Source organism: Notechis scutatus, chromosome 1 (genome assembly GCF_049901735.1).
Source record: "Notechis scutatus isolate UNSWTSFEM ecotype Mainland chromosome 1, rNotScu1.2, whole genome shotgun sequence".
Lineage (NCBI taxonomy): Eukaryota > Metazoa > Chordata > Lepidosauria > Squamata > Elapidae > Notechis > Notechis scutatus.
The window spans coordinates 248646053-248658659 of NC_142009.1; the positions used below are offsets into that span (position 1 = coordinate 248646053).

The 12607-nt window shown below is 37.7% G+C and overlaps 1 protein-coding gene across 2 annotated transcripts; it reads right to left on the reverse strand.

The window, feature by feature from the left end:
* Positions 1–4363: 4363 nt before the first annotated feature.
* OLFML1 (olfactomedin like 1) lies at positions 4364–11803 on the reverse strand. Of its 2 annotated transcripts, none has more exons than XM_026664823.2 (3): positions 11473–11803; positions 8184–8475; positions 4364–5160 (listed from the first exon to the last, which is right to left on the reverse strand). In XM_026664823.2, exons 1-3 carry the CDS (start codon positions 11596–11598, stop codon positions 4382–4384), a joined length of 1197 nt encoding a protein of 398 aa, XP_026520608.1. In that variant the 5' UTR covers positions 11599–11803; the 3' UTR covers positions 4364–4381. The 2 variants fall into 2 exon arrangements, with proteins under 2 accessions (XP_026520608.1, XP_087807152.1); XM_087951026.1 differs by lacking the exon at positions 11473–11803 and adding an exon at positions 10122–10237.
* Positions 11804–12607: the final 804 nt, after the last annotated feature.

Sequence of the window (12607 nt, forward strand, 5' to 3'; positions counted from 1 at the left end):
ATGGACAATGTTCCTCCAGGCCTTCCTGTCCTCTACCATCCCCTGGAGTCCATTTAACCTCATGCCCACTGCTCCAGTGATTCCATCTAGCCACCTCATTCTCTGTCATCCCAATCTTTTTTTGCCCTCAATCATTCCCAGCATTAGGCTCTTGTCCAGTGAGTCCTTCCTTCTCATTAAGTGGCCAAAGTATTTGAGTTTCATCTTCAGGATCTGGTCTTCTAAAGAGCAGTCAGGGTTGATCTCCTCTAGGACTGACCAGTTTGATCACCTTGCAGTCCAAGGGACTCGTAGGAGTCTTCTTCAGCAAATACCTTAGTCATTCCTTATTGGCCCTGCTTCCTCGAATGACTACAGTCAGGGGTGGGATTCTACAGGTTTATACCTATTTGCTAGAACCGGTTGTTAACATTCTAAGTAGTTTGGAGAACTGGTTGTTAGAAGAAATTACTGGCCTAATCCTGTAAGGAAGGCAGGAAGGAAACATTCTGGTGTTGCTTACAGAAACTGCCTCTCCGTTAACCCTTATTACATTCTTGGCAGGACTAGACTTCCTGTCTCTGGAACTTCTGTGGAGTTTTTTTTCCCCCCTCCTTTGCTGGTACTTTGCTTGTGTGGAATGACCATTCAAAGTTACAATGGCACTGAAAAAAGTGACTTATGACCATTTTTAACACTTACGACTGTTGCAGCATCCCCACAGTCACGAGAGGCCAGGCAAGGAGAAGCGTGCCTCGATGTGAGTGATGTTGAGTTGGCCACATCCAGCCAGTCACATGACCACCAAGCCACACCCACCAACTAAGCCACGCCCACAGAACCGGTTGTTTAAAAAAATTGAATCCCACCCCTGACTACAGTTATGTTTATTATTAAACACACACCTCCACAAGTAAAACTACACACAGAGATACTTCTTTTGAACTCTGAATCTTCTAGACTTGCAATAATGATGCTTGATTTACTCTCTATACTATCATACAAAGTAGCAGAACCTGCAAGCTGTGAGCAGGCATTTTGGAACTTAAATTCTTCCATCTCTGCTTTAAAAAAAAAAAAAACTCTTATTCTACCTGGAAAAGTTAGGACTATTGATCTGTCTCTCCAGAACAGTCAAAATGAATTTCTCTCAAAGTTTTGGATAAACAGGTGCATGTGTCATTTGGGAAGAAAAATAGGGGCATGTATTTGGTGCTATCCGTATTGTGTACTGTATTTGGTACTGAAAATCGATTTTATTTATTGCACGTTTGTATTGCCCCAAAGTTAAAGACATTGGGAAAACTTAAAATCATAATAGTGTTTTATTATAATGTTTTCAATTATGCAATATACTGAAAACTGTAGAACACATGAAAACTGAAGTGTTTGTTTCCTTCCTGTTGACCAGAGAATCCTATCACTTAATATTTAATATAGAAAATCAAAGTTGTAATTTCCTTCTTGCTGTTTTGACTATAATTTCCTTTGCAAATCTCATATTTCCATCAGAACATCTCATGGTGGACAAATCTGTCTGCTGTGAAATATAAATAAAACCTGCCAGGACAATATATTAGAGAAGGGCAATTATAAGTTAAACATAGCATTGTTTACCCCAAAAGAGCCAAGAAAAATATGAATGGCAGATATGCTGAACCAAGAAAGATCTTTAGTTCTGATTTGAACAGACAAAGCATGAAACAGCTTCCTTCTTTTGTGGTTGTTTTCTGAAATGTTTTAAAGTGTCCTTGTTTAGCAAAAGCAAAATGTATCTGTTTGGGCATTCATTTCTCTCCTTACCTCTTTCCCCAGTAACATCATTTTGGTTTTCTTAGCAATCAAAGTACTGTATATTGCTGCTTATTGAAATTTAAATTCAGGCACCCTGAAATTTGTGAGAATCATGTGTGCTAATTTTAATTCATTATATTTCTACTGTATATTTATGTCCTCAAAAGATAGACACTGTGTGGTATACAGAAACAAAATCATGAAAACAGGCCCTGTAATAAAACACTGGAACTCCCACACTAAGGTAAAATGACATCTCTTACTTCCAGATGTATCAAAGAAGAAACAGTGACTGACCACTCATCATGAAGCTTTGAAGGCTGGTTTTCACAGCTTTGTGTATTGTAATGATGGAACTTACCTATAGGAAGAAGATGCTCCAAAGAATCAGAGTTATGCAGAAAGGATCTGTCTTTTGATCTACAACTTCCTCACATCCAGCGGGATGGGAACTTAAAAGGTTATCTCGAGATACGTTGACAGGTGGTCAGAATCATTTTGAAGTGGTCATTAATATAACCAGCTGTCCAGCTGTCCCTTAACCTCAAACAAGTGCAAAATCTAAGTGTAAATGGTATAAAGTTATGTGGTAACTACATGGGACCTCTATCAATGAAGAAATTGTAGGTATGGTGCTATGCCCAAGAATTGGAAGACAATATTATAACCTACCCAGCAAAGTATTTATTAATAACCGCTAGTTATTTATTTTCATTACATAGAAACTGCATCACTGCAGATACTTCTATACAACAGAAATTCTTTTTAACAGAAACAGGAAGGATGGCATTTGCAAAACCTGCCACCTACTCCCAGTTCCTTTACCACTGACTTTTAAATGGCTTGATGGAGATTGTACACTTCCTCTTAAGTCAGAGATCTTTCCAAGTGCCAGTGGGTTATTTGATGTATAGATATAATGCATCCTGCTGTGAAACTATATATACTCCATTTTTTTTCAACAGCAATCATTCGACAGCAGCAACAAAAGTGATCAGGATTTTAAAATAGAGTTGTAACCTAGTGAGAGCTTAAGTATCTACGTGGGATCTTCTCATTTATAGCGCATGCATGAGGCAACCCAAGGGAGCCATCTGTGTCCAGTAGTATCAGATGTGTCAAACGGTACTTCCTTCTCCTTTCGCACAGAGGGGACTTTTCTTCTTTCTGTTTTCAGTCCTACCCAAAACAGCACATTCCCATTCTATATCTGCAGTATAGCTCTGTGACTCTGCTAGGATGTTTAGTGATGATATTTTGTTTTAATTTTTGTTTCGTGTGCAATTATGAAAAATTAGTCACGGTAATCATTGGCATGGATTAATATTATTCTGCAGTATTCATACATATATGCAGTAAAGAAGACAATATATCTTAAGGTTCTCTCCATTAAAAAATGGAGAAGGTGGGTTTACCAGGGAAAGCAAGCAAGTCAGGGGATTGCACCAAGCTCAATCATTACCTCACATTTTAAATGTAGTTCGTGGCTTGGAGGACACATAGATCATCCAACAAAGGAAATGCAAGAAAGGCAGAAAAGCATGGAACCATCTTCCTCAATATTATCTATACTTTTTGAGTCTCAGAGGTTTCAGACAAGCTTTATTTGAAATAATTGGGCCTAGAGAGGAGATCTTTTATTGGGAAAAATGCTCTTTCATTAGAATTGAGACTAACTCTTCAGTGCCTCACAATCTACTGACCTCAAGGGGAAGTAGGATGTATATAGAAAGCAAAATATTAGTCCCTCTGCCTGCCTCTGAGTTTACTAATCTTAGACTGCCTCCTTTCTCTGCGTGGTATAGCAAACTAAGTATTAGGCTTTGCTATCCCTATCAAGCATTCCCTAAAATAAATCTCTTTTTCTAGTAAAGCTATACACCCACTTACTTACTCATCCTTGCTCAGGTTAGATCTTCCCTCTGTCAAGAATACTAAGTACAGAGATTACAGTATTCTACCGCAAATATTTTTCCCAAGTAAAAGGAAAGAAAGGAAGACAATAAGCAAGTCAAAGAAAGGAAAATGAAATTAGAAAAGAGAATTGGTCCAGTTAAAGTAGTTTGGGAAGAGCAGAGAAGTTTTGATGAAGATGAGAAGAAAATCCTGTACACAAAAGAAAACAGAAAAATGAAGGGTGCTATAAAATCAAGCATCCGATATTTTACATTTGAATAAAAGTGCAGGTACTCTTTTTTCCCCCTTCTAGACTCCTAGAATTGAAAAACAATGATGCTTCTTGTTTCTTTCCCACTCTTCATTTTTCTCTGAAGATACCCTCATTTTTTTTTTTAGCAGTAAATGGTGTCTTACCTCCTGATATGAAGAAATCCAAAGTGCTGCACTGAAAAGACAACTTTTTTCTGTATGAAGTAAGTAACCTTTTCTTTAACTCAACAGTTCTCTTAGGTCTCAGATAGGGCTGAGACAACTTCCTACAAAAATAACAAATTGTAAACTACCCCATAAACTTCAGGGAGAGGGATAGGGGGCAGGGGGGAAAGAGAAGGAGGAGGAGGAGGGGGAGGACGGCGGAGGAGAAGTAGTAGTAGTAGTAGTAGTTGTTGTTGTTAGGTTGGTGTAGAGGGCATTCTGTTCTTTCTTTTTTTTAACTTTTTTGACTGGTCATGAGCTTGTAAATGACCTGAGAGCCATCATCCCAGGCAAAGAGTTGTTTGTCTCTGTGGTTATAATGAACCATAGCATGATTTGACTGACGTTTGGGGAAACGAAGTACTGTGTTTTCATATGGACTGATGACATCTAAGGTATCATAAATACATTCTATTTGAGAGACACCACGCCCTGGGGAGTTGTATACAACATAAAGAGCACCACACATCATGAAAGCAGCTTCTGCATTCTGGCTTCTGCAGGATGTATCCCATGTATATTCCACAGTCATGGTTTCATGGTTGATTTTAGTAATCACGAGCTTTCCAGCAGTATCTGGTTCTGCATGGATTGCCCATAATCCTAGTTCATCCACAGCTAAGTCTATTTTAGTAGAAGGGTGAAGTTCATAGGCAGGTATCTCTCCAGCACCCGACAGCAGCATCTGATCAGTTGCATTTCTGTTCTGAATATCAAACTTAATTATCTCATTTAAGGAGCCATATTTATGATAAAACAGAAATCCATTGTATATAGCATGGCCTGTTCCTTGCCAGGGAAATGGTAGTGCAATTCGACGGGTCGGCTGTTTCTCACCACTTTCAGCAAAAGATCGAATGTTTGCAAACTCCATAACAATTTTATTCTTTGTTCCAGTGAAGAAGTAAATCTTTTGGTAATTTTTGCCAGGGTCTTTCAACCATGAGCCAATTGCATCTCCAGACTTTTTGACTATCTTTAGTGATTTGAAGCCTGTGATCATGTAGTTGCAGCCTTAAAAAAAAAAAAGATAAACAATAGGCCATCAACAAAACATAAATGTTTTAAAAGTTTTAATTGCTTTTCTATTTATTGTTTTATGTCTTGTAAACTGCCCAGAGTCACCTGTCTGGAGATGGGCTGCACATAAATTAAACAAACAAATAAACAACACAGTGGTGGGATTCAAATTTTTTTACTACCAGTTCTGTGGGTGTGGCTTGGTGGGCGTGGCAGGGCAAGGATACTGTAAACTCTCCAGTCAGAGGTGGTATTTGACAGTTCTCCAAACTACTCAAAATTTCTGCTACCGGTTCTCCCGAACTGGTCAGAACCTGCTGAATATCACCTCTGAAACAACAGTATTCTGATGTAGTATCTCAACTTACGTGAACAAACATAAATGAAGGGAGCATACACTGCTCACAACTTTAGCTGTTTAGTTGCCATCATTTACTGTGCCATGGTAGCGCAGTGGTTAGAATGCAATATTGCAGGCTAATTCTGCCGACTGCCGATTGCCGACTGTAAACTGCTTAGAGAGGGCTGGAAAGCACTGTGAAGCGGTATACAAGTCTGAGTGCTATTGCTATCTTTTTTCATTTTTGCACATTAAAATAGCTAACATGTTATTTTACAGGGTCTCTCTTCTGTTGCTGTTCCTAGATGGGCTACAATCCCTTCCCTCTGGGATTAAATAACATGAACAAAGAGTAACTCTTGAGGTTGCAAAGTTGCACGCTTCCCTTATTAAATTTACACATTTCATAAGAAGCCATCAAATATTCACATCTGGGGAGCCCAAATATCTATTTTACTTTCCTTTTGAACTGAGTCTTTTTAAGGTAGCCTAAGAATAGAAACTTTCTTCCTTTTATTTATTTAGTAAGTTACTCAGGGAGCCATTTAAGGCTGAAAGTATGGTATAAATGCTTTAAACATCATTTCATTAAATAAATATATTTAGTCTCTGTTTCTCCACAACATGGCTCATTTAGTACAATAATCCTGCTATATTTTTGTTGAAAAGTCATGAGTCAGAAAATTCTTCATGTTATGTTAGCATTCATATTGTCAAAAAAAGACACATACGCAGTAATATATTCTCTCTCTTAATATCTCTTAATATCACACACACACAGAGAGAGAGAGAGGCTATATAGATTCTCAAACTTGCGCTTATAAAATGGATCTTTCTGATTTTTTTTAAAAAATATGAGGTATGAGTAGCTGAATTTGAAACCTAATGTATTCAAATGTATATACTTTTATCCAGTTAGTTACAAATTCGGCTATATATACTGTGTATATATACTGTAAATAAAGGCACTCACACTCACAGAGAGAGAGAGAGAGACAGACAGACAGACACACTGTTTGAGGCAGAAGTGGGATTCAACCGATGTAACAACTGGTTCAGTGAGCGCACACTTCAGTTGGAGCTTCAGTTTTTGGTTGCGTTGGTGTTTAGAGAAGGATGGGGATTCAGTATTATATTATTTCAAAAATAAAATTAGGGTTTATTTTAAGAAAGAAACTATATACGGTAATTTTTGTTACATCATTGGGAGCATCACGGTGGACTTAATTTATTATAAATATTAATAGTGGGCAGATAATTTAATATAGACATTTCTTGTCAGATTACATTAGTGATAGGGCTCTATCAGATGTCTGTCAATTCAGCTCAAGATACTTAAGATATTTTCAGGAAGGAAAATTTCCTAATGTATGTTTACTTTTATTGTTTCCATTACATTCCCCCCCTGCTTATTGTTGCCAAATGTTTAGCAATAGTTTTTTCTTCTTCTTTGTGACTTATTTTATTTGTTTCAATGTTCTAAATTTAACTTAGCCATCAAGAAATGTTAGAATGAATATATTAGCAAATTCAGTCTTGAATACTCAGGAATGATGGCATACAATAATGCATTAAAATAATGTTCATCTCCTCAGATAATTTTATGTGCCAGTTTGTGGACAGTTAGAGTATCATAGTAAGAGTAGCAAGAGCTTTTAAAACACTGTGTGAGACTGCTGCCATTATTTTTCATGAAATTGATTTTAGGCATGCACTAAGTGTCATTCTTGCAAAATAGGAAGTCCTTGACTTACAACCTTCATTTAATGATCATTGGAAGTTACAACAGCACTAAAAAAAAGTGATTTATAGCTAATCCTTGCACTTATGACCATTGCAACATCTCTATTGTTAGCCCGACGTCATTCATGGGCTGCCATTCGGGGGCCAGGCCGGCCGTGGACATTGCTTTGAAGCCCTGTGACTACTGATCATTTAGCTGCCGCGAGCCTGCAGGCGTAACTCAAGCGATAGCAGAAGACCTGAGAGGGAAATCACATAGGAATGACAGCGGGGGACGAGCTCCTCTCAGGAAGACTAACTGAGCATGTGCCTGCCTATGGGGGTGTGCCGGGATAATTGGTTAGGCCATGCCGGGATAATTGGGGCAGGGCAAATTGGGTGTATAAAGGTGGTGGAGTGGTCTAAATGATTAACCCTGACTTTAATCTCTGTTAGCTTGCATTGTCTAGCAGTTGATCAGTTAAATGCTGGCATGCTCCGGAGGAAGATAAACAGCTTACATTAGATCCTGTTGTGGCTGTTTTGCTTTTCTTTCGGTCGTGTGATGGAACCTGACATCTATGATCACCTGATCAAAATTCAGACACTTAGCAACTGACATGTATTTACAAAGGTTGCAGCATCCTGGGGTCGTGTGATACCATCTGAAACCTTCCCAGCTGGCTTCCGACAAGCAGTCAATGGGAGAAGCTCAATTTGCTTAACAACTGCATGATTTACTTAATGACTGCTTTGATCCACTGAACAACTGTGCAAAAAATTATAAAGTTGTAAAATTGGGCACAACTCACTTAAAACAATTGTCTTGCTTAAGTAATGGAAATTCTGGTCCAGCTATGGTTGTAAGTTAAGGAGTATGCGTACACCGCATGCACGAGTCCAACTATGAAACCATAGGTATACATTTTCAATATTAAGAGTAGACTGCCCTTACTTGCATTCAGCATGAGCTTGATCTTTGTCTTGGACTCTTGTTCTTCTGTTAACTGCTGCTCCAAAAGCTCTTCATCAATGTCCACACACGGGCTGGGATATTCCTTTGCAGATTCAAAGTAGTCAATATCTCTCTGAGCTCTTTCCACTCTGGTTAGCAAATGGTCTACATCATTCTTCAGCTCAGTCTTTAGAATGTTGAGGCCTTCTAGATGTGACATCAGCTTCTTTGAAAACTGCCGGAATTCCTCTACATAATCAGTTATATCTTGATTGCATTTGTTCAGTCGGTTCTTTAGGGAGAACACAGAAATGATCAGTTTAAGTGTTGGCTCCGAACTAAATGCTTACTAGAGCTGTGGCTGGTTCAACCAATATTTCAAATAAGTGCTTAATACTTGCATGACTGTAGCGTCTCTCTCCTGTTTGTTAAAGAAGGCATATCTTTGTTCAAGCTTCAGCATGAACTTATAAAATGATGCAGCGGCTTTGAAGCATCAACATTTTGTGTCTTTTAGTAATCTGAAGCCTGAAAAAAGGTATGTCTGCAATGAGTAATTCAGAGCTGTCCTTGTTCACACAAGTCTGAAACAATTCGGAATGATTTTTTATAATGTACACACCCCTAAAGTTATGCAAAATATTTATTTTTATTTTATTAAGGAAATTTACATGGCCACCCAATTCACTTGTAGTTTATTCCATGTGGCTTACAAGAATATAATTATCCTCTTCCATTTCAATTGGATTCATGTAATACTCTTCCATCTCCAATAACTAATTTCTGCTTAGTTTATGACTCTCATTACTTCCACATCAACATGAAAGGAACAAACTCTAAAGTGCAAAGGAACATAGGACAGGGATGCAGAAAATTCCATTGAGAAACTACAAGGAAACCATAGGAGGTTTGAAAACACTCCAGGAATTGCCTGACCTTCAGCTGAGATTTCCTCAGATTATATTCACATAATTTGAAGAAATACTTCTCCCTTCGTTGGAGTCATTCATTTTGTCATCTGATCTCTGAGTCCAAGTATTTCATTCAAAACACACTGACAATACACTGGGGGGAAACCCAGGGAAGTGAATAAATGTTTTAGACAGGGAGTTCAATACAGTTTTGGCTCAAACCTGAGCGTTCCTGAATTTGCAAAAAATGGATTTCTCATATTTATATAAAATAGATACTTAAGTACAATACTTGATTTTGAAGTGGGCATTTAAGTATATAATTAAAACAAGTCCTCCTTTTATGCTTTCTAAAAAAGGTCACTTTCCCATTTTGGGGCTTAAAGGATGTTGGGCAATAGCTTTCAGTAGAATTTCAGCAACAGCATAATCTTTTCTTTTAGGAGGTTGTAAAAATAGGAGTTGTGCTGGCAAGGCATAGCAGTGAGGCCCCTGCTGATCCAGATGCTGCAGCTGGAAAAGGGAAGGAGCAAAACAAAAGGGGCATCTGAGAATCTTTCTTGGGAATGATGAGTTTGCAACTCTTCTGTAGACAATTTGAGGCGGGGGGGGGGGAACCATTTCTGTATTGAAAATGGGAGTACAGAGATTGAATCTATGTGAGCATTTATTTCTGAGTGAAAATATATATCACCTGCAAGTATTTGGATGGTTGTAAATTCATGGAAGAAGGGATTATAAGAAACATTTTTTTCACTCGACCTGTAATTTAATGCTTCACAGGCTAATATAATCCCATATGTTAGGATTACACATTCTGTCACTCCTCCAAAACATGGCAAAAAGGAAGGCTGGTCTACAAAAGAATAATTTTGCACATTTGATTTCAGCAACAAATACCTAGTCAAGGGTTCCCTCCTTCAGCAGTGCTATGGATTGGCTCAAATGAAACCAGGAAGTTAAGTAATTAATCAAGATGCATTGGCTCCCAGAGACTTTAGCCCAAATTCCTTTAAATCTTTTATACCTTATCATCCACAGGGATAGTTCATTTACCACTTTCTCACTCCTTTTTCAACAAACTTCCCCAGAAAGGTAAGATTTGAGATAAGTTGATAGTTGTTCAGGTTGACTGAGCCAAAGGATAGCCTCCTGAGGCATGAACTTTTTTTCCTGGCATGAAAATAACACTAGATGACAGGCAGCTGTGAATCTTTTAGACACAGTACCAGGAAAAAAAAAAAAGCTGGATTACCCACCTCTTCTATTCAACACACAACCACCTACTCTAGATGATTTTGCTTTATGAAGTGACCACATAGTCACAGTTCATAAACTATTCATAGAACACTGGCTTCTCAAAAGCTGGGGGGGGGGGGAATAAAGACAGCTGTCTCAGCAGTAGTTACACTGCAGCCCCTTTGACTTTCTGTTTGGATTCTGCTGAGTTGAATGAAGTTTACTGTAGAGGAGACATAAGTTTACCTGCGATAAGAGGCAAACCTAAGATAAGAGCTGTTGAATACAAGGGCACATAGTTTAAATGCACACATAATTTAAACACATATGACATAACAAACATTTGCAAATCCAGATACTCTGGATGCTGCTTATTCACAGTCTCCCCCATTTAAGTGTCTAATAGTGAGGAACTGTATGGTCCAGGAAATTCCTGAGAGTTCACATTTCCCTCCTTGACATCACAAAATATTCATAAAATTGTTATTCTAATAATAAAAAATGCCAGTTTTAATGAAAGTGTTGTTTTGTGTTCAGTAATTTGGCAGATTCATAGAATTATTTTAAGAAATATGTGATATTTATATTCTAGAAATAAATGTAGACTTTTGAATATTATTTACTTACACTGAATCTCTGGATGACTAAAAGTAGAGTTTTTAAATTCCTGTTGAAGGAGCACCTGGCATACTTGTGGCATTTAATCTTATGTAAACAGCCACATGGATCTGCTCCTAAAGATTAAGAATATTTTAAGAATATATCTACTTCTATACTGTTCTTCCATATGGATCATCATTAGCAAGTATCCGAGACATCATCTAGCCAACTTTAGATCAAGCATGCACTCTCTCCCATCTTCTTCAAGTGAATTTAAAATTAGCTAGATTTTATCAGAATTTTACCCATTGCAGATGTGTGCACATTTTACAGGGTAATAAATTTATGAGGAGCAGCAGTAATCCCAACTTTCTTTCATAAACAACACTCTGCTTGGTGGTTTGTCAAACTTTGAATTCTGCATAAAAAGCAAGTTTATTTTAAATGAAAACACTTGATTTCCCCAAAACTAATGGAATATAAGTCCCGTACAAAGAAAACAATTCATAATATATTCAAACAGTATGAATGGCACCTACCTCCATTGAGATAATTCGGCGATCTATATAATGCACAAGTTCAGCATCTTGCATAATATATTGTGCTTCTATTCTGATGCATGTAAAAAATGGAACAAGTAAAAATCCAATCTGTATTGCTGCCATTCTTTCATTAAATCTCAGAAGTGATTGAAAGGCAACTCTCCAAAGCTAACAAATACGGTAAGGTTTATTTAGCACAATGATATATATGTGCATATATAAAGAGACAATCCTCATGCAAAGTCTGAATGATTTAAAATGGCTGTTCAGGTTCCTACAGTTTCTCCTTAACACAAGTTGTGTAAACTTCTCAGCAAGAGATTTATTTCTGGAAGCCAATGGAGTGCTTTCCAGGATATGATCTTTTGATTGGATCCAGATGTTTAGAACTGAACTGTACAACTCACTTAGATTAATGACGTCCAATGAAAGCAGTGAGCCTCCCTTCTTTCCTTTTAGCAATCGTCATCAGTATGTAACACTGATAAGGTTTCATGTTATAGAATCTGCAACAGAGGTAGCAGTCTTGCAAAATAGTCCACTTTTTAAGTCTTTTTATATGCTGTGTTTGCAAAACATTGCTTAGTAGTGCAATAAGGGCTGTGCAGGACAGAGACCCATTTCCCCCTATCTAGTATTGATATCATCTTTTTTCATCATGACTAAAAAATGTTTTAGTGATGGATATGTTTCAGAGAGACTTTTTCTAACGGTACTGCCTTAATTGCACTATTTCCAGCAGTTTCGATCTGTGCATAATCTCTATTCATAAGATTATGCAAGAGCTGTATATTCACATGTCTTAGACTTGAGGGTGTTTTTGCTTTTCTATTTACTGAGTGGGCAACCCTTTCTTCCTAGGGATTATATTTGCTTTTAAAAAAATGTTTTTACAGAATGTCTGCCAGAAGGATCATGTTTCCTCTTGCATGTTAAAGGGGAAAAAAATCAAGAAAATTGAGACAGGGTTAGAAAGGGAAGGCAGGGGGATATTTTTTACTGTTTTTCTAAGCCTTATTTTTCCCCCCACAATTGGAAAAACAAAAGGCATGAATATAATGCAGGGGTCCATGGACCAGCACTGGACTGTGCTATGCCAGGAACCAAGCCACACAAAGAAACGAAGTCCCAT